The sequence below is a fragment of the Enhydra lutris genome, unplaced genomic scaffold (genome assembly GCF_002288905.1).
Source record: "Enhydra lutris kenyoni isolate GAN:26980312 unplaced genomic scaffold, ASM228890v2 scaffoldscaffold42, whole genome shotgun sequence".
Taxonomy (NCBI): domain Eukaryota; kingdom Metazoa; phylum Chordata; class Mammalia; order Carnivora; family Mustelidae; genus Enhydra; species Enhydra lutris.
The window spans coordinates 5,541,784-5,565,373 of record NW_019154126.1 but is presented as its reverse complement, the minus strand read 5'-3'; the positions used below and the strand labels follow the sequence as shown (position 1 = coordinate 5,565,373).

Below are 23,590 nucleotides of genomic sequence, written 5' to 3'. Positions count from 1 at the left end.
TTCTTCTTTTGTGTTTATTTCTCTACTGCAGACAGAGAAAGGACTGTCAAAAGTATGGCAAGAACCTGAGCAGAACTCTGGTGAGCATTGGCAAAAGGCTGCCATCCTGCTAGGAAAACTAAGGAATTTCGAAGTCATATTCCAAGGCATCAGAACCAGGGATCTGGGAGGAGGAGTGGCAGTTGATGACATTGAATTTAAAGACTGCATGACTGGTAAGTTTCTGGAAATCACTTCTTTTTGGAACAACTATCGTAATCTAGGCATTTTTATCTTTACTTCTCATTTACAAAATGTTCTGCTGACATCTATTTGGTACATGCATACAAAGATGTTGAAAGGGATCATTTCACAATTGTTGAACATCCGTGTTAAGGGAAGATAGCTTCTCCCTCCCACAAGTACATAAGCATTTAATTCCTTTCTTCCTTCAGACCATCCCCTGACATGCCCAAGTATTTCCCTTTGCATTTATTTTTCAACACAATGTAAGTGTATTCCTAACATTTACATACATTTATCTAAATTAATTTAAAATGAACCAGTAAAAAAAAAAAAAAAAAATTGGTAGAAAGCCATCACTTAGTGGAAATAGGAGAAATAAATTCAACCCGGACTTGAATTGAGAGCAAGACTTGGGGTATTTAAAATGCTACTTCAGCAAGTGAGCAGCAACTTGAAACATTTTGCTCTCATTTATCTCACTTCCAAATGTGTGAAGTATAACTGTACTTAGATTTTCTTTACAAAACTACCCAGAAAATGTCAAAAATAATTACAAATACACTGGCAAAGTTCTTTCCGAGGCACTATTCCATCTGATTTCCAAAACAGCGCCATACGAATGACACTGCCGACGAATTCTGCACTGATTCTCTTGGAGGCGAGCTCCTGGGACTGAGAGCTAAACTTGAGTGCTGTTTAATTTTATTATTGCTCTCACATTACAGTATCTTTTCACTGAGTCAGTTCATAAATGTGATTCGGTATTTGGTGATATTGCCGCATCTGCTCATTTTATGAGCAAGGCAGCTTCAAAGATCCCAGATGATGTAGGTAGCACAGAGCTCCGGGTCTTCATGTCGAGAATGGGACAGGATTTGGGCATGGAGATGTTTGGGAGAGGGTGCTGGACAACAGAAAATGAGGCTCTGGACATATAATCACGAAGATGTATCTTAGAAGATAGGCGTTTGTTCTAGAAGAAAGAGCCTCTTCAGTTCTTCTCTAGTCACCTTCCTAGTAATATGCTGATTTTCCATTATAGTAAGTTCTTCAATCTATAAATGATTCTGGCAACTTAAAAAAAATGTCCAGAACTTTTTTTTCTAAGATTTTTGAAAGAAAGAAGTTTTTATTGAACAGAAGAGATTCCTTTCCTCTTCAGGGAGGCAGAATGATTATTAGATTGGCTGATTCAGGGAAGATATCCGAGCATTATTATTCCAACTTTGCCAGTTTTGTGGAGGAGTTTACACTGTTTTTTTTTCCCCCCATTCTTATGAAGTCCTGTGAGAATTTACATGATTATAATCATTGCTCAGCCTACTGAGAAATGCTTTAATATCTTATGTTTAATGATAAAGTACTTTTTAGGCCTATAGTTCTTTCTGTGTCTTGGAAATAAAGAGGCAAATCATGACCAGTTGTACTTGAACGTGGTCAGTTGTGTATCAAATATGTTTTAGGACAAAATAGCTATTGCTTTATTAAAAAGCAGTTAAAGCCCAATCTGCTACAGATAATGAAGGTTTTCAAATTATGTTTTAGTTAAGACAGAAGAAAAAAAGCATTATGACAAAGTGTGCAAGAATATCTATGAAACTAAAAGACAATGATTATTTTGTCTCCTTAGGTTTTTCTTTATTAAATTGTTTTTGTTTATTTGACAGAGACAGTGAGAGAGGGAACACAAGCAGGGGGAGAGGCTGAGGGAGAGGGAGAAGCAGACTCCCTGCAGGGAGCCTCATGTGGGGCTTGATCCATTGATGCTGGGTTCATGACCCAAGTCAAAGGTAGATGCTTAAGGACTGAGCCACCCAGCCACCACCTGGGTGTCTTCTTAGTTTTAACCTACATGCCAGTAAAATGTTAGTATTACTCAGAATTTGTTACCCTAAGTGCTTGGCACTGTCACCGATTTAGAAGAGAATGGCATTTAACTAAACACCCCAAAATCAGAAAGACACTATAGAACAGTTGTTAAGAACAAGGAGTCTTGTGACACCTGGGTGGCTCAGTCAATTAAGCATCTGACTCTTGATTTCAGCTCAGGTCATGATCTCAGTGTTGTGAGATTGGGCTCTGTGCTCAGCGGGCGTCTGCTTGAGATTCTTTTTGTTCCCTCTCACTCACCCACTCTCTCTTTCTCAAAAATAAAAATAATAAAAAAAAAAAGAACAAGGAGACTTGAGTCTAACTATCTGGGTATAGAATCAGCTTTTCCACTTAGAGTTTGGGTGACTTTATTTTAGTTTGCCTCAGTTTCCTTATCAATAAAATAGGGACGATAACAATAGTACTTCCATCATAACTTCCTGTGAATATTAAATCTGTTAATATATGTGAAGTGCTTAGAAGAGTCTTGACACACAGTAAAATTTGTACGTCACATTTTATTGTTATAGTCGTCACCGTTCCTATTGACCATGACCATGTTCTCAGTTGGTGTTTTATTGCCCTGCACCAGGTAGCCAACTTCAAATCATATGCAAACACATTGTCATAAAGTCTGTCATGGAATTGTTGCTGTTAGCCATTTGAGGTGAAGAACTTAAAACATTACATCATGTTTATTTTTTTTTATTTTTTTTTTTAAAGATTTTATTTATTTATTTGACAGAGAGAGATCACAAGTAGACAGAGAGGCAGGCAGAGAGAGAGAGAGAGAGGGAAGCAGGCTCCCTGCTGAGCAGAGAGCCCGATGCGGGACTCGATCCCAGGACCCTGAGATCATGACCTGAGCCGAAGGCAGCGGCTTAACCCACTGAGCCACCCAGGTGCCCCATCATGTTTATTTTTCTGTCCCATACTACTGATAGCAAAAGACCATATTTTATGTGATACCATTTATATGAAATATGCATAACAGGCAGATGTGTAAAGACAGAAAGTAGATTAGTGGTTCCATAGGGCTGAAGGAAAAAAGGGCTGAGGAGTAACTATTAAGGAACATGGCATTTCTGTGTAGGATGATGAAATATTCTACATTTTTTATGGCACTTGTTGCACAACTGCATAAATATACAAAATACATTAAATTGTAAACAAAATACAGGTAACCTTAATGGTATGTAAATTCCAAATTATAACACAATGAAGTTGTTTAAAATATGTATAAAAGCAGGGAGGATTATGGAAACGTGATAGTGATGATGCAGAGTGGTTTTTGGGTTTTCCCAAGTTCTCACATCAAAACAGTCAGAGCACCTAGTTAGCAAAGTCAGTAAATCACAGAAAACATAGACAACAAAATTAAGTGCAAAGGCATCCCTACAAAATCCAGTATATAAGCAAATAAAATAGGGATAAACCACCAATAGCCACAAGACCTGTGTGTTATTTATGTCTGTAAAGGAGAAGGCAGGAGAATCATGAAAGAGCCAACAGACACTCACTGAGAAACTCAGTCATGTGGTTTAAGAAGGGCAGCTAAAACTGGAGGGCGCTAAAACCTATGGAATGAATGGGTCCAGAGCTCTGCGGGAAGTTCTGTGAGGCTGGAGCAGTTGACACCATGAACTCGCAAGCTTGATCCACCATGATCCCCTTCCATTTCAGTGGTTCCCATTCGTAAACCCAGAGAAGCAAAACATTTAACAGACACAGCACTGGGAGTGGAATCAAAATGGAGTAGACTAGGGACAGATGAAGGAGAGTGAAGACCCACATCAAAGTAGGGGATGGGGACAGAGCCAGAAAGTCTCAAAAAACAAGGTACCATATGTTTTTATAGATTTATATAGATTTATGTAGGTTACTATACACTAATAACCTTTTTCAGGGATTTAACACAAATCCTTTAACTTCCTCCGTGTCATTATAGAGCTTCACTTTTCACATTTGCAGAATGGCAGGATCATAACTCTGAGATTTTCCTAGAACTATCTGACAACCCTGGAATCTATGCATATTTTTAAAAGTTTGGAATAATTGGGAACAAAGTTTAAAATTGATGAAAAGTGAATGTGGAAGAAGGTGGAGGATATATATGATTTCCATGTATTTCTATTTGGTGGTTATCTACTTTACCTGCAAATAAGGAAGCTATTTGAGCTCCATAGTTACTTTTTATTTTCCATTCAAAAACTTACAACTCAATTTATTAGATAATATTTAGTACATGACCGACATAAAGCTGTATGTATTTTTTATTTCTTTGCATTCTGAATACATCACCATACTATCTTCAATTTACTGCCAAATCTATTGTATTTTTCTAAAAAGAAAAATAAGGCATAGGCATAGTCTTCAGTCTGTCCAGGAACACATTAAGAAGCATATCTCCTTTTTGGGCAAGTTAACAAGGAAGCAAGTAGCTTATTCATGGAAAAATAAGTGACAGATTAGGAACTCGTTATCTCCTCTTTTTAAATTCATGTTGATTTAAAATTTTTTTTTTTAATAAAAATCTTATAAAGTGCAACTACCATCCTATAGAAGAGGGATGTAGGACTGGAATTTATATAGACAGGAATGAAATAGTCCATCATTGTAATTATCAAAGTGTCAATTCTAAATTTAAATGGTCACTCATTTTTCAAAGAGAGTATTATTTATTAAGGACCATCATTCAGCTGGTACTTACTGTGTTTACTATGAATACTAAGTAGCATTTATGTCAGTTGTTGGTAGCCCAGTTCTGCAAAACCATTAGGTGCAAATCCTAGGTTACACTCTTACAGTCTGCTCTGTGGTTTTAGGCAAGTCACATGATCCTGCTTTGTCTCACTTTCCTCAGCTATGAAATAATACTGCTTCCATCTTGGGGAGCTCTTAGGACTAAATCATTTCCTTCATGCAAAGTGCTTTGAGGAATGCGTGAGATATACAGTAAGCCCTGAATATTTGTTAGCTGAAAGTATAAAGGAGCAGCAAGAGCAAAAGACTTGATAATTGTAGGCACAACACTTTTTATATCATTGTTCAAGATCTGGTTCTCTTCTGTTCACTTGTTCAGCAAACATGTATCGATTGCCTGGACTGCAGAAAATTCTGCGCAATGTACTGTGCACATCTCCTCCAAACAGAGCTGAGATGCACATGTTACGCAGTGTTTGGCTTCATTGATTTTCCATTTCCCCTTTCAGTGCCCCTGCCTTGACTCCCAGCACTTCCTCCCCTTCCCCACATGCCCCCTGTGCCTTATATTTCCTGGACTGTTCTGTGAACTGTTTCCAAGAAACTCGCAAGCCTGGTCCCTTAGCCTGGTCCCTTAGGGTGGAAGCCAATAATAGTGTAAGATGTTGCCTTTTCCACTAAAACATCTAGAAGATTCAATTGAATGATGACTAGATTTGAGTTTAGGGAAAAGGAAGGAATAATTTAGGGAGTCGAAAATGCTTCCAGAAGTCAGTAAAATCTTCTAAGTAGACAGTAGCACAGTAGCTACTCTGTCTTTCTCTAAATTCATACAGAACAAAATAATCATGCTTCCCAAATAATCCTAAATGTGAAGAGAGGGAAATAGTTTGGGGATAAAATAAGGGAGGCCAGCATCATTATAATTTTAGCTGTCTGGTGCATTGTCTTCACACATAAACTGAAAAGGCTTACTCTTTCACACCTTTCATTTTTCCCCTCAAAAACTGTATGTATGACTCCTAAGTATCCTTTAAACAGTAATTGATCTGGAGTGAAAAATAGTGGCTTGATGATAATGATTTCAGTGCAGCATTACTCTGGATTCAAATTGAACTGGGGAGATCACAAAAACAGTGATTACTCTATATAAAGTTCACAAATACATAAATCTATAAACAGAAGTCTGTAGAGTTTGCCTTCGAAACTTAACCTTTGTCACTTAGTTCAGATGAAAAGCTGTACTTCTGCTCAATATATGAGTGCTTCAAGTGTTGCTTTTAGATCTCACATAATTTTCTTTTTTTTAATTAAAAATTATTTAAAGATTTTATTTATTTGACAGAGATCACAAGTAGTCAGAGAGGCAGGCAGAGAGAGGGGCAGGGAAGCAGGCTCCCTACTGAGCAGAGAGCCCGATGTGGGGCTCGATCCCAGGACCACGGGATCACGACAGGAGCCGAAAGCAGAGGCTTTAACCCACTGAGCCACCCAGGCGCCCCTCACATAATTTTAAAGTATATGTTGGAGAAAAGAAAAAAAAAAAAAAGGATGGCAGTGAGTAAAAAAATAATAGTAATTGAGTATCTCACCCTTATGAAATAATTAAAAGCCACTTATTTTTAATAACTAATGGTTAGATGATTTGTAGCTCTGTATATCATAAGGATAGATAAAGAATGAATCCAGATGGATGGATGGATGGAAGGAAGGAAGGAAGGAAGGAAGGAAGGAAGGAAGAAATGAAGGAAGGAATGACAGGTAGATTAATAGAAACCATTTATTCAGATCTTGGTATGTGTGTTAAAATTCAGATCAGAGCAAGTTTCTGCCTTCATTGAGTTACATTCTGGTGGCAGACGCAGATAATAAACCAAGTAATATGTAATATTGTGTCATGGGGTAATAGTTGCCATGAATTATACAGGGAAAAAGCGATGGAGAATCATTACCTTGATTAGAGTGGTAAGAAACAATCTCTTTGAAGGTTATAGTTGAGCAGAGCCTTAAATGAAAGAAGAGGTAACCATGCAGACATCTCAGTGAAGAGTTCCGCTGGGCCAGCCAGGCAGATTTATCAGGATAGCACATTGATGGATGAAGGGTAAGGGGATAGCCGTGAATCTCATCATTCAGAACTTTGTCATCAGAAACGCCTGCTCTGTATTGGGGATCTCCTCACAGTGCAGGAGTTAAACAGGCCGACTGGAATTGGTCTCCCTAGGTTTCAATTTTGTCGCTCCCACTTACTTGCCATGTGACCTTGAATACATGCTTATCAACTCTGTTACCTCCGTATCTTTATGGCAGTAAAAATCAGACCTACTTTTATAGATTTAACAAATTAACGTATGCTAAGAGGTTTAAACAGAAACTCTTTACTCAATAAATGCTAAACATATGATTATCATCATAATCATCACCATCATATTTAATCTAATCCTCAGTAAAACTCCAGAAAATTGAGGTACCCAGAGGTTGCAATAACTAATACCAGCTAGGTATATTTCCTTACTGATGCTTAACAGCATAGAACCTTAGCCATCGTTAGCCATAAAAACATGTAGCAGTGCTAAAATTGTGATACTCTTTGGTTTTTAGTCAAAGAGAGGCAACTGATTTTTATTGATTCGAAAATTTTGATTCTTCATCAGTGGAAAAGAGTGGTGATATCAGTTCATGGACTTAGGAACAAAAAATACAATTTTTTAAACCTATCATTTTTCGTTGTAGATATTATTTACTATTCACAAAATATCCATTTTCATTTGTCTTAATTATGTTCATTTAGCCAACATATAGTACGTTGTAGTTTTTTTTTAAGGTTGTTTTTTTTTTTAAATTTATTTGACAGACAGAGATTACAAGCAGGCAGAGAGGCAGGCGGGGTGGCGGGGAAGGCTCCCCGCTGAGCAGAGAGCCTGATGTGGGGCTCGATCCCAGGATCATGGGATCGTGACCTGAGCCAAAGGCAGAGGCTTTAACCCACTGAGCCACCCAGGTGCTCCACATCATTACTTTTTGATGTAGTGTTCAACAATTCACTAGTTGCGTATAACACCCAATGCTCATCATTTCTTTCCATGTTTCCCAGACCCTTTTGGGTAAGTGGATCCATGTGAAAAGATGTGGTCAGTGCGCTCTGAGAAAGTAAAGCATCACTTGCAGGTTGAAGCATTTACATGCTGGAAGACAACCCTCCAGGTCTCCCTTCTGATGCTGTGGTAGAGGAGGCCTTATTTTCCAGATGTTGCGTCTCCACCTGCCTGGTCTTCCCTGAATTGGTAGAGAAAAGTCCCTCTGCCAATTTATTTTAGATGTGGATAGCAAGTGACCCTCCAGAAATGGTGTTTTTGAAATTTTGGGTTTATTTGTTACGTGTCATATCCCCTATATTACAGAGGGAATATTTTTACAGCTAGAGCTATTACAGAATTGTAGTAAACATATATGAAGTTGTATTTGACACTGGGTTGTCAAATGTATTGAAACAAATACATTTGTTGTCTTCGAGGTTACCTCATGAGGATTGTTGTTGCTTAATTAATGAACAAAAAAGAAATCACAACCCAAGCTATCAATCCTTTGCAGATTTTTTTCCAAACTGAAGATGTAAGGGAGAAGGATACCGATCTTTCAGAATCCAATACTCTATGTTAAGAAAGAGCTTTCAGCAACCCTTCTCTAGCCTTGTGGGGAAAGTGGTTAGGAGAAAGAAGTTGACAGTACACAAAATTCAGAGCCAGGGGTTGGAGAGTCCTTGTGGGTTCAACCCTCTGCTTTCAGTTGTTGCCAGCTATAGTCTTCGCTTTGCTTTATTGCTTGAATTGATTGAAGACAAGCCTCAGGAGAGAGGCTTCATTGTCACGGTCAACCAATAACATTGTTCTTCAATAAGGCTTAGAGCCAAGTTATTTGCTTCTTGTAAAATCAGGGCATCGATTCTTGTTCTTGGTCCCATGCCCATATTTTTAGAAACAGAACTATGCAGTTGAGATTATTATATCCATAATCAGCTATTTCAAATTAAAAAATTAAAGCCATTATACATCTAATTACTTTAATGTTATATAGAAATCATTTGTTATATTCCTGGGAAATATCAGATATTACTTTATCTTTCAATATAGTTGATAAGATTAGTGTTCCAGTGTCAAAAAAGTCCATACTTAAAGCTATAATTATAATCATATCACAGTGACAAACTAAATATTATAGTTAATGTGATTATTCTTGATTATAATCTAAGCACAATGATATAACTTCATTCATTCATAATATTAAGGAAAAGTAATTGCTGAAGCATACCTTTCAGTAAGGATTAAATGCCTTTGAAATACCCCTAAGTTCAAATGAAGGCTACTATAAATTCGAATACTAACGTTATCCTCAGTTCGTTTAGTTTCTAATTAGAATTTTTGTTTTAATTACAGTGAATATTTCCACAGTTACCTTGGTTGGGAAGACCATTGCACAAACTATTTGTGACAATATGGAACCTCATTTTTTACTGAACTATGTCTTAATAATTATTTTCTATTCAAAATTAATATTCATATCGACAAAACTTCCATTTTATATTCATGTTATTTTTTAAAAATTTTCCATTACACAGTTGAAAGATGTGTTCTTCAGTCTTGAAACATTAGTAGAAATACATATAACATATATAATCTACAGGTATACTTCACACAAGAAATTTTTATCAGTTGGATCAAACATAAGTAGATTTTAATAAAATTTGCATATATATGTACGTGTACAAATATTAAGCCAAAGCTAGAAACAAACTTTCTTATTTATCATATTTGATGAAACACACAAACACATACACACTGAGGCATATGTGAGTTTCTGGAAAACCTCATATTTTGAATAATCACACAAGGAAAGAGCTTGTGAGAAAATAGGATTGGGGCAGGCCATGTGAGGCATAGATAACTAATGTAAATACTACTAATATAAATAATAATAATATAAACAATAATAATAATGGTAATATTATATATAATAATAATAATAAAGACTAGCACAGTATAAAACAATTTAAAATCCTCATGGAGGAACTTTTCAGAAAATATATTACTGTATCTAAAAAGGGGGTAAGTTGGGAAGCCAGAAATCTTGGTGGAAGGGTGGTTTAAAAAATGTGTGAGGTTGTTTAATAATGGAGACAAGGGGAAAGTGCCCAAAGACTGGAATAACTGTATGATAAAGAAGTACTTGGCAAAAGAAAACATGTGGAGAAGCAGAGTGAACACTGCCTAACACGCATACTGAACAGCCCTGCATTTTCTTGTCTCTCTTGCTCAGCTGTGTTGGTTTCCTTACTTGGTAGCACAAGGCATTATTTTAGTGAAGACCATCATAGAGGAATCAGCACGACTTCTGTGTTGTAGTGACCTAATTCCCCCCCCTGGTCAGTTGCATAAAGTCTTCATTGTTCTACAGAAACATGGATTACCTATGAAATAATCAAGATAGTAGAAGGGACCTAGTACTACTGGACATTCGTGGGTGCCAAGGTCAAACTAGACGTATCCCGTGCATGATTTCTTTTAAGGAGGGGATAAAGATATTTAATACAGAATGGGTTCTTGAAGGATTTGAGCAAAATAAGTCACACAAATTGTCTGGTAAGTTGCCTCAGCAGATTTGGGAAATACAAAGTTTCAAATTGTTGACTCAAAGGTCAGGAAGGAGCTCAGCAAAAGAAACCAAGTGTGGTTTGGATTTCTTTCCACTAGTTTACTTTTTGGTCTTTGGGTCTTTATACATTCTCATGATAATTTCTGGGAAGTCTCTAGGTTAATTAGGTCTAGTTTAATTGCCAATAGCATTAAACACAAAGTGAGTTTATTTAAGGATAGGAGGCATCTTAGGAAAGCCAAGAACAGGAACACAGTTCAGCTTCAAGAAGATTCTGAAACCAAGATTGAAGAGGGAACTTGAGCCATGCTCTTTCTGTGCCTCTTGTCTCTTAACTGCATGTCTGCACATCTTTTTCACTCCCTCCCTCTGTGGAACCAGCTTTCTCTGCTTCGCCATGCATAGGCAGAAAACATGAGTACACCTCATGATTTAAGAGCCCTAACAATTGCAGCAGAAACTCATTATATTTCTAAATTCTCTGGTAGAGGACTCTGATTGATCAAGATTAATGATCAGATGACCTTCATCAGAACTGTAGTCCGATGGCAGGGGCATACTGTACTCCTAAGCCTACTGGGACCCAAGCTCGGTAACCATATGGATGAGAGGGAATCATCAGATGAAGGGAGTGAGGTAAACAAGTCTAGTGTGGGTCCATTGACAATGTATTCTTAGGATGTTGTATCATTCACTAAACAAATATTAATATAAGACTTTCTACAAACAAATATTATAGGACACAAATGAATCAACTATTTCAGTAGATGGCTAGTCTAATGGCATAGGTAAAAAGCAATGAACTGACCTAGAATATGCAGTGGGAATAGAGCAGTGGTCGAAGGGTGTATAAAAAATTGTGGGGAGATGACAGTTCAGGATGGGTGCTTTTAGGGCTGGTCATTATGTCTACCTTCCAGCTGACAGGAAAAAAAAAAAGGTAGAGAAAGAGGCAAAGAGCATATACTAACTGTCCTTTAAAAGATTCTTTTGCACAGCAATTTCATTTATGACTAATTAACCCAATTTTGAATCCGTGTTCAAACTATAAAGAAATACAGGCCATGTGTTTATTCAAAACTAAGGAAGAAGATAGCGGAAATTTGTTTAGGGAAAAATAGCCTACCACAGTTTCCTGCTAGGCAACTTCTCAGCCTAAGAACATACAGAATTATGACTTTAAATGTATATTGTCTGGGCATCTGGGTGACTAAGTCGGTTAACCACCCAACTCTTGATTTCGGCTCTGGTCATAATCTCAAGATCCTGGGATCCAGCCCTGAGCCCCAAGACAGGCTCTGTGTTCAGCAGGGAGTTTGACTGAGAATTTCTCTCTCTCTCCCTCTCCCCTTCCCCCTGCTCATGCTTACACACTCGTGTTCTCTCTGTCTCAAATAATCTAAAATTAAAAACTAAATAAAGGTATATTGTCCCACCCTTCTTCAGAGCACCCAGTTCTTTGCTCTGTTTCTCTACATACTCTCTGCTAAGGTGCCTGTGTGTTAACTTTCAATCCTTGGGCGTATCCTCCCCCCTCCCAATCTCCATAATATCCTCTTAACCCTTTCTTAAACTCCAAGCTTTTCCATCAAGATTGTTTCCCTTTTCCATAATCTTTCCTAATTTAGTAGGTTAGTTGATATAGTGTTTTAATTTATATATACTATCAATAATGAGGCTAAATCTTTTTTAAACCAGTGTGGTCCTTATTCACATTCACATTTCTTCTTTTGAGACTTGCCCGTTAGTTTCCTTGCCAAAGATTTTTATTGAGTTGTTTGCTTTCTTATGTTGATTTGGACATGCTCTTTCTTCACTAACTATATAAACCCTCTATTTTAAGATATATTCTAAATACGATTTTCTTGCTTTTCATTGTCATTTCATACTGTTTATAGTACTTTGAGAACATTTCATTCACTTAATTCTGTTCAATTTAATTTAATGAAGGTTTTACTTTATAGGTTTGCTTTTGTCATTAAGAAACACTCTGAGATTAAAAATGTGGGTCTCATGTTCTTCTGTTTTTCATCTTTAATTTTAATGCTTATATTTAAGTGTCTTTGTGCCATACTTCTCCATCACCATAGAGATTTTTGTTAACTTTAATTATGCTTTATATTTTTTGTTGTTTCTTTTTCCCAAGTGCCCTACCAAGAACAATTCACCATAACATTATTGTTGTTTTCTTTACAATATTCTGGTACATTTTACTTTCCTAGTGTTGTGATCTACTATTTTATTTTTTAGTTTGTTGTGCTGTGCACTGGGGGAACACCCTAGTTTCTTTTCAGTTGTTATTTCTTAGTGGTTAATTAGAATTCTCTTAATTGTCTTACTCTGGTGGAAACTAAAACATGGAATTAGGTGATTATCCGTATTATCAAGGACTCATGGGAATACATTTGGCAGGGTGATGTTTTCATTTTCTTAATTGCTTTAAGTATAAGCATAGTCCAAAGTATTAAAGGTTCTTTTAATCTATACAAAAGCTAAATATCTTAGTTGAACTATTAAAAAAAAAAGAAAACCCAAAAGAAATGAAATTAAGAAGTTCACCATTTTATTATTCACTAACTGATCTGCTACTGTTGGTATATTTCGAGATCATCTTTCCAAGACTGTTTTATGCCTAGATATATTTTTATGAGTTGAGTCATTGATTGATTGTTATCTCAGTATATATTAAATATCATAACCTTAAAATAATATCTCTACCCAAGCCTCCTTCCAGACCAATTAAACTGTTATCTCTGGGTGTGGGGTTCTGGGATCCATAATTTTTCAAGCTTTATGTAATTCTAACATGTAGCCCTTATTACACATATGAAACAGTATCTCAAATTATATTTTCAGTTTAATATTAGAATAAAGTGATCCCCCAGGTTACTATACACAAATTAAGAGCATTATCTACTCTTTGGAAATTTTGTTTTTTAAAGATTTTATTTATTTATGTGACAGACAGAGATCACAAGTAGGCAGAGAGAGAGAGGAAGGGAAGCAGGCTCCCTGCTGAGCAGAGAGCCCGATGCGGGGCTCGATCCCAGGACCCTGAGACCATTACCTGAGCCTAAGGCAGAGGCTTAACCCACTGAGCCACCCAGGCGCCCCTACACTTTGGAAATTTTTTATGTGCACTTTTCTGCTGGAGAAAATCACTGGCCTGCATTTTATGATAATCATCCTCTGGAATTTATTTTTATTGTAGTACAGTTGATGGTACTAAATAATGTTATTTAGCTTGGTCAGTTTTTTGTACTTGATATAAATAGAATTACACTATAAAATAATGTGCATTTTCGGTGACTTGCTTCTTTTCTAGTTGTATGGTTGTGAAGTTCTTCACTAGGCATAGAACTGTGACATTAATTTCATCAGTTGTTTCATATAGTCATGGGCGATTATTTCTTAGCTCAAAAATAATTTGATTCAGGGGTCCCTGGGTGGCTCAGTCAGTTAAGCTTCTGCCTTTGGCTCAGGTCCTGATCTCTAGGTCCTGGGATGGAGCCAGTGTAGGCTCCTAGCTAAGCAGGGAGTCTGCTTCTCCCTCTCCCTCTGCCCCTCCCCCAACTTATGCATTCTCATGTGCTCACCGTCTTCTCTCTCAGATAAATAAATAAAATCTTTTTAAAAAATTTGATCCTATTTCTAAAACTTGCTTTTAGAGAATTCAGTGCTAAAAAGCCTCATTCATATAAGATTGTGATAATTGCTAAGATGGGAGTTTTGTCATAGCATTTTCTCTCAAGTGTTTGAACTGGATTATATGTCAAAATAGGTTGTAAATTAAAAACTACTGTATAAAAAAAAAACTACTGTGTAATTAAAATTTATTTTTTGACCCAGCTTCAGAAAATTAAGTCACTCCTCAGATTTTGGAAGCAACAAATTAGAAACCACCCGACTTACAAAAATATTTATTACAGTACAGTTGGTAGAATCATTCATTCTCTCAGTTTCTGGGAACAGTATCCAAGAATTATTTACGTATCAAGACTTAGAGAATCACCGCTAATAAATCTTTTTATGCTTCCAATTCAAGGCTCCTTGTTTAACTCAATATACTCCTAAAGATGTGGAAAATTTGAAACATGAATAATTTTAATATAGCTTTGTCAATTACTTTTTGATAAAATAAGTTAATGTGATTTTAACTTATTCAGACATGATTCAGACATACTTATGTCTAACCTTTGGAGATGCAGACTTAGTTCACTTACTGATTTGAAAATGTCTGCCACAGTTCTCATAGTCAAAATGGCAGATTAAATCAGGTTTACCTGTCATTATAATAAGCCTGTCTTTTTTAAAATTCATGTTTAAGTGTGTAAAAACACATCCCCATCCCAGTTGTAAATGCAGTACTTACAGAATGTGAATTTGTCCCACATTCTTCACATATTTCTTTAAAACATATGCAAGCTTAATATCCTAAACAATACTGTTTGCCATTTTAATGATAACATCCCACAGTCCATGCAAATCAAAGGGAAAACATTTAGGCATCCAACACTTGTTCCTCAGTAAAAATGTTTCCAAATTTAAGCTGAAGATAAACTCAGGCTTTGCCATAACACTGGCTCCTAGCACAGTACCTAGCACTTAGTAGGCAATCAGCAAACATTTTTTTTTCCTTTTTAAATTTTTTTAATTGTGGTAAAATAAACAGAACATAAAATGTACCACTTTAATTGTGTTTAAGTGTGTAGTGTAATGACATTAAGATATTTACATGGTTGTGCTACCATCACTGGCATCCACCCAAGAAGTCCTTATCTTATAAAACTGGAACTCTGTACCAGGTAAACCTCCTCTCCCCACCACCCCCTACCCACGGCCCATAGCAACCACCATTCTACTTCCTGTTTCTATGAATTTGACTACTCTAAGTGCCTCATCTAGATGGACCCAGACTTACTTGTGATTTGCTTACTTCACTTAGCACAGAGGGTTCATCCATGTTGTAGCATACATCAGAATTTCCTTCCTACTTAAGGCTGAGTTATATTCTGTGGTATGTATATACCACATTTTGTTTATGGGTTCTTTGTTAGTGTACACTTGGGTAACTTCCACCTTTTCGCTCTGGTGAATAGTAAGAATATGAGTGTATAAATACCTGTTGGAATACTTGATTTCAGTTTCCTAAAAATGGACTCGCCGGATCATATGGTAATTATATTTTAGTGTTTTGAGGATCACCATTCTGTTTGTCATGGTCTCTGTGCCATTTTACATTCTTACCAATAGTACATAAGCATTCTGGTTTCTCCATATTTTCATCAAACTTTGTTATTTTCATTATTTTTTATTTATTTATTTTATTGTTTTTATTTATTTCATTTATTTATTTTATTATTTATTATTTTGATTTATTATTTATTTTATTGTATTTATTTATTTTATTATTTATTTATTTATTATTTATTTATTTTCTTTATTTTGTTTTAATAGGAGACATCCTAATGGGCATGAGGTGGTATCTCATTTGGGTTTTGATTTGTATTGCTCTAATTTGCATTTATGATGGTGAACATCTTTTCATGTGCTTATTGGCCATTTGTCTCTTTTCTTCTCAGTAATACCATAGTTTTGTTTGCTCTAAGGCATAGTTTTTTTTTTTTTAATCTACCATAATTTGTGACACAGTCTGTTGAACAGTGGCTTCAGCCATCATATTTATTCATCAAGCACAGTGATTTCATTATAGAGAATCAGTTTTCTGAGGTGATGAGCTGAACTTCTAACTTATAGCTACTAATGTATACTGAGGACTGCCATTTTTCTGTGGGTGCATATGCTTCTCTAGCTTTCACTGTGAGCAGTGCTAATTTGTATCAAACTTCCGAAGACAACTTGGATGAGAGCTTGTGAATATCAAACCTATTTACATTTATACTTCACTTTTCCTAATTTCCTTCTTCTCTTCCTCCCCCTCCCACCCTCCCCTTTCTTCTTTTTTTCTTTCTTTTGATTTTATTTATTCGTTTGACAGAAAGAGTGAGAGCAGGAACGTAAGTGGGGGAAGTGGGAGAGGGAAAAGTAGGCTTCCCGCTGAGCAGGGAACCTGATGCCAGGTTTGATCCCAGGACCCTGGGATCATGACCTGAGCCGAAGGCAGAGCTTAACGACTGAGCCACCCAGGTGCCCCAGTTTTCCTAATTTCCTAATTTTCAAAAAGTAGCTTTAGTTATGAATGCATTTGTAGTAAAGAATATTGTATGATAAAGTGGCCTCATGCTAATTTTATTTTATTTCAATCTCATGAAAATCCATCTAGATGAGTCTTTTTTTTTTTTTTTTTTTTTTTTTTAAGATAGGGGATAAAAAGTGTGAGGCATTAAATGCACTAGAAATACCACATCTCTCCTGTCACAACCTGGCCATATATATATCTCTGAATGTCAGATAGAGGAAAGATGAAAAGGTCTGTCTTCTGCAAAGTATGGAGTGTGTTGGTAAAGCAAGTGCACAAAGGAGAACCAGAGTGATCATGGGTGGGTTCTCAAGCAGATCAGTTTAGGAAGCTTTGCATTTGGAAATGGAGATCTAAAAATCAATTTCCTTAAAACTGTATTCTTTATCTCCACTGTAAAATCTTTATGTATTCTCTGATGTCTCCATAGCTCAGCCCGAAGATTGATGATGTATATATTTAGTCCTTTGTTTTCCTTCCAGTCTGAATGTCGGGTCTGTCAAAAATCAAATTTCTAAACACATGAGGCTCAGACTAGGTCTTTTATGTTTCGGTAGTCTATTACTCTACCCTCTTCTCACACACCATCTTGCTATGCGTAAGTTTTGTTATCTGGAGTCTATAGTCTCTTATGGGAGCACCTTGGCTCTACTTTAGCCTTTTTTTATTCCATGGAAATTTTAGATTCATGTGGATACGAATACACACACACACATCCATGTTCGTATCTGCGTATATGGATGTACATTCATCTGCCACTGAGACAGGTTTCTCATTTACTCTATGCAGCAGGTATAAGCCTGTGGGTCCCAGTTTTGTACGGGAGCCTCCAATACATCCTCTGCCCTGGGCTGGCCCTAAGCCAATGAAGTTGTCTCCAGATTTCAACAGAAATTTCCAGTTGGCTGAATCCGTTCCATCTCTGGCTTTGAAGACTCTTGCATTTAAAAACATTTCAATATTGTATTACACATGTAGGTATTTCCTCTCAGATGATCTTAATAAGGTGACTAAAATCTCATACTGCCCAAAATGCTAATCAAAAAGTGGTTTTTCCATCCATAATATTTAAAAATGTAGAATATAATAGTAACATAAAGGTGTTTTAGAATGTTCTATAACATATATTATGAAAAATTATAATACCATTTTTGAAAGGTTGGGTATTTAAAATGTACATCTTTTCCCAAGATGTCAGTCTTGCTTTATTCTTTAGGAAATAATGTACTCTTTGGTGAGCTTCTCTTTAAACTAACTTATGAAACATATTAAGCAATTAAAATACTATGTTGAGATTTTTAGTGAATCCAGTGAGTATCCAGGTGTTTTGAGTCTAAAATTTTTATGTTGTGTTCAAAGAAAACATTAAATATTTTATCATTTTTCAAATTTCCTTAAAAGTGTAGAACATGAACTTTATTTAATTTTATTTTTATAACATAAACTTTAATTATATTCTCTCAATTTTAATTCTCTCCAAAACAAGGATTCTGTTCTTTTTGATTAGAAAAGCAGTGATCTTAGATACTATATAACATGATAGGCTTTCATATCATTATCTGAGTTTGAATTTTAACTCTACTATTTCTCAGCTGTATAACCTGGGACAAGTCAGTAAGCTACCCTGCCTCTTCTTTACAATTAGATTATTGTGAAAATGTATTGATTTAATCCTTGCAAAGTGATCCTAGCCTAAATCAACAATTTTTATTATTTGTTAATACTGGTTTTGTTTTCTAACTCTGTTCAGAAAGTAAATGATAATATAAAATATTATTAATGTTTCAGAAGGCAGTGTTTTGTTGTAGAAAGAAAGCTGGCCCAGGATGAATGAATTAGGACTTCCATTATCCATAAATAGAATAGTTTTTTTTTTTTTAAAGATTTTTGTTTATTTATTTGACAGAGATCACAAGTAGGCAGAGAGGCAGGCAGAGAGAGAGAGAGAGAGAGAGGAGGAAGCAGGCTCCCCGCTGAGCAGAGAGCCAGATGTGGGGCTCGATCCCAGGACTCTGGGATCATGACCCGAGCCAAAGTCAGAGGCTTTAGCCCACTGAGCCACCCAGGCGCCCCCATAAATAGAATACTTTTATCAGCTTTATATATTTTATGTTAGCTAAATCTTTGAAGAACACATTTTATACATAAAGAAAGGTTTTGAGGGGCAAGCAGTCCAGAACCCAGAAGAAAATGGAAGAACTGACAGTAACAGAACTTTTACCAAAGTGTCAAGCATATACTAAAAACTTTGCATACATCATCTCATCTGAATTTCACACACAAGTTTGTATAGGACCTACAGTATCTCCATTTGTCAGAGAAAGAACCTGAGCCTCAAAAAGATCCACTGATTTAAGCAGATCACACAGTTGTTACAGATTTTACTCAGGGAGATATTAAAAAATATTTTAAATTTTCTTCTTTTGTAAATTATTTGTTTACAATTACAAAGTAGTTCTGTGTTTTTTGAGTCTCAGTTTTAATAATCATCTTCAGTCGATAGTACTCCTCTTAAATTCTGAAGAGCTGATTCAAATAGTGTATTGGCAATACAGTGCAAAATAAAATTTTATACATCTTACAAATATGTGGGAGTTCAATGGAAAGGGTCAAAGATAATATTTACTGTGACTAGACTTGTTTGTATTCATTTTGCACACGAAAGCATAACTTGATCATTGTATGACCCTGAAATTTGCACATAAATTGAAAATTATATAACAATGTCCTGCAGTAACCTTACTACATAAATAATAGGATGGACTAATTAAAAAGTCTGAATTAGATTGTTCAGCATTTTAGAATCTCTTATTCTTCATTAAAGCCCATAAATGGTACCAAAATCAGAGAGGTTCTAGCACCTTATATTTTTAAGAAGGCCATGTATTTTCGTACATGGATTGTTTTTTATTGCATGTGTTATTAGCCATTGCTATAGCCCATCCAATCTATAATAGGACCAAGAGAGATCAATAATAGATGTAATTAATTGCTCACATTCTTTTTTAGTCCATGTCCTGAAACCAGTTTTACCAACCTTGAGAAAATCAAGGTCATTTTTTGCTAAGGATTCTGGGATGAGAACATAGAAACATGAATATAGGCAAGAAATAGGTGAAAAATCTGTGTGTTTGTCGACCATATGTAGGTAGGCATTATGAGGTTTATAAGTAATGCAAGAAGGTGGGAGAGATAAAGTAGGCAAAAGAAGAATGTGTGTATTTTTTGTTATATTTAGTGGGTCTGATATGCTGTAGAGAAATCCAACAGAAAAATGTATTGTAGGTTTCTAAATTCTAAATACAGATTGGGATGTAGATATCAGGTCATCAGGCCAAGGTGGCACATAAAACCATGATGTCCAAAGAAGAACAAAAAGAAGTAAAGCAGAATCACAGTTTGTTTTGTTAACATTTAAAAGTCTTAGCCATAGGCGCCTGGGTGGCTCAGTCAGTCAAGCATCAGACTCTTGACTTCAGCTCAGGTCAGGATCTCAGGGTCCAAGATCCGGCTCTGTATCTGGCTCCTTGCTGAGCATGGAGCCTGCTTAAGATTCTCTCCCTCCTTCTGTCCCTCCCCCACTCACATGCATGCTCTCTTTCTCTCTCAAAAAAAATTTAATTGATTGATTGATTAATTAATTATTTAAAAGGCTTGGCCTAAAAAGGAGCCAAGATGAGAAGGAAGGTGAAGAAATGTCAGAGGGCCAGGAATGTGATTCCTTTAGCCAAGGAGCTAAGGAAGAAGGTATTTCACATACCAGAGGCAACAGTGAAGTCCAGAATGGAAAAGGTTGATACTTCTTTTAAAATGGTAATCAGGAACTCACCAGATAGCTGAACAAGCATCCTGTTTGAGGTACATAATCAATAGAAAAGAGGTACAAATGGTAAGCACTTCCAAGTCACTAAACCACTAAAGCTTTCATGCATAAAAGTATCGCATTCTGAGTTTTGTTGGTGGTGGTGTTTTATTTCCTTATTATTCCTCCTTCCTTCCTTCTCAGGCATTCTAATAATGTTTTCCTGTCGAAACCTTTGAGTCACTGATTTGATATGTTGCCTGGGGTTCAGAAGTCCATTGTTCTTAAAGAATATGAAGAATCCATAAAGAACACTGGATATTTAACATATGTCCAGATCTAAAGTAGAAATATCAATATTTTTCGTTCATACAAACCTAGAAATAGTTTATGAAATCACCTTTTTGTGTAAAAACATGAAAATATCAGTCTTTAGGAGATTTTAGCGTGCACCAGTTGAATCTCTTTTTTTTTTTTTTTTTTTTTTTTTGGGTATGTTCCTAAACCCTCACTGTATGCCAAGACACGGTCCACTAACTCTGCTAACACTTCTGATAATTTTGACACAAGCTGAACTTTGCCTTCACGGAGACCACTGAGGTTACATTTTCAGATGTCTTGCTAAGAATTGCCTGATATGTGCATTGACCTTCTTAAAACCTAACAATTTTTCTAACATAAGATTTAAATGCTTCTGCTGAATAGAAACTATGGAAGGTGTTGTTAATTTCCGGATGTTTGAAAATATGGGTCATGAGATATTAAGTTGTCAGCAGTGTTGAAATCTCCTTTCATTTGCAGACTTGCCCCTGATTGCATTTACAGAGCAGGAGAGTGCTCAAGTGAAATAAACAGTTCACCTGCGAAGGAAGATTTGGGGTGCATGATCCTCTTCCAAAATGTGTTTTAGCCTTTTTCTATTTTACACCAGATGTTGCTCTTCCTTCAAATAGACCCGAACCTTCCATATGTTGCCAAACTTTCTTGTTAAGGAAACTGAGAAGAAAGGAGTTTTATAAAGGAAATTCATAAAGGAACCTTTGTCTCAGTCACGTGGTCCAGTCTATCTTTCTAATTGGTTAAATGGCTAGCTGAGATGACAGGCACTTTGAAAGGCCATCAATGAAAGAACTGCATTAAATATTTATTAATGCAACACTGTAAGCTTGGACTTTTTATTGCTTTCTGAGGGCAACACATAAATATCTTTAATTATAGTGCTACCCATACTGTTTTACTAATAAATTTTTATCCCCAGGTTATAAATTCTTTGAAGGTAAGAACTATTGCAATATCCACCATGTTGTCCAACAGTGGCTTAATACATGTTTCTAGGATGAATGAATACAAGATTCTAAGGTGATAACATCACTAGATGTAAACATTTAGTACTTTTTATGGGAGACTGATTTTCAGTATTCCCTTTTAGAGATGAACATTAAATGGCTTACCTAAGGGCACAGAGCTTTTCTAAGAATGGGGGTTCAGATCATTACCTTGGTCCTCATATTTGGACTGCCCATTAATAATCGGTATTTACGGGGTGCCTGGGTGGCTCAGTGGGTTAAAGCCTCTGCCTTCTGTTCGGGTCATGATCCCAGGGTCCTGGGATACTGCTTCCCTTTCTCTCTCTCTGCCTGCCTCTCTGCCTACTTGTGATCTCTGTCTGTCAAATAAATAAATAAAATCTTTTAAAAAAATAATCGATATTTATTGCTGAGCACTACCAGTTCTCACTAGAGGTAAACTTACTTAGAATGATAAAATTTTTGAAACATACCTTCCATAAAAACTATCCAAAGATAATCAAGAGGTTAAAACAGACAAATGACCAGGCAAACCTACATATTAACCCGTAAAAAGAAACCATATTTATGGAAAAGTTCCCTCTTCCAGACAGTACAAATGCATCTTAATGTTTCTGCTTCAATGGATGCCCTCAGATGCTGATATATGTTTACCTTTAAGTGAACACAAGATACAAAAAAAATCATATATGCCAATTTCAGAGATTCTTTTTTAAAGCATAGATCTACCATTGAACAAAATGCAATTAGTGTAATGTTTATATTAAATAAAGAACTATTGGGAGAAAATGTTTTATGGGACATTCTTTGGGTTATCTTTAGAATACATGGTCTAAGACATTAATAGTTTTTAAATATTAAATTTATATTGAAATTTAGGCTATGGAAGAACTGACAAAATTATATCATGGGATATGCTTCCCACTCACTAAGACATATAAAAATACTTCGAAAAGTGCAAATTAGTACTCTAAACTAAATTTAAAGAAAGAAAAAAAATCTACCAGTCTTATGATCATAAGAAGGGATTCAAAACCTAGATCATAGGTGGAAGCTAACTTCCCAGTGGCCTAAAGGGTTTGAGGACCTGGCCATAGAGTATAGTACCTGGAGACTGGGTTTTTTAATCCTGTAGGGGGAATGGGAGAGGTAGACAATGAAACCTTTGCATAAGGCCCGGTCCTTTCCAGAAAAGCCTCAAAGATAATTTGTTGTCTGTCTAGGGACCTGGGAAAAACAAAACAGGAGCTACCGTCATGAAACCAAAACCATGAAATGGTGCCACACCACATATAGGATGGAATGGAATGTAAGAGTGAGAACTCCAAACAGCAAATTAATACAAAATTTTTAGAACCACTTTAACTTCAAGGACAGTGCAGAAGCTGGTGTAAATTTATGCTTGTTGGGGCCATCTGCTAATGGGATTATGATATAGAAAAAAGGAAAGCATGACAAAAAGAATAGGCAGGATGCTAAATAAAAAGAGTTAAACTAGTAATAAAATTATAACTGAACACAATTATCAATGGAAAAGTGGAACAAAGAGATTAGAGAAAAAACTGAAGAGTAAATCATCAAATGAATATGAGTTTGGGGCACCTGGATGGCTCAGTCTGTTAAGCCAGTGACTTTTGGGTTCGCCTCATGGCATGATCTCATGAGATCAGCCCCAGCTCTGCCCTCAGTGTGGATCTGCTTGAAGATTCTCTCCCTCTGCTCCCCCCGCTTGCATGTGTTCTAAATTAATAAATCTTAAAAAATATATATATATATAATATAAGTATATAATACACACGTGTATATATTTTTATATATATATACATACAAAAT

General features: G+C 36.1%; 1 protein-coding gene across 1 annotated transcript in view; it reads left to right on the top strand.

The window, feature by feature from the left end:
• LOC111155577 (MAM and LDL receptor class A domain containing 1) overlaps nucleotides 1-23,590 on the top strand; it is a 757,926-nt gene that overhangs the window by 490,743 nt on the left and 243,593 nt on the right. Inside the window, exon 29 of the mRNA XM_022515825.1 lies at nucleotides 32-215. Coding sequence (XP_022371533.1) covers nucleotides 32-215 — 184 coding nt within the window. The remainder of the gene's footprint in view (nucleotides 1-31; nucleotides 216-23,590) is intronic.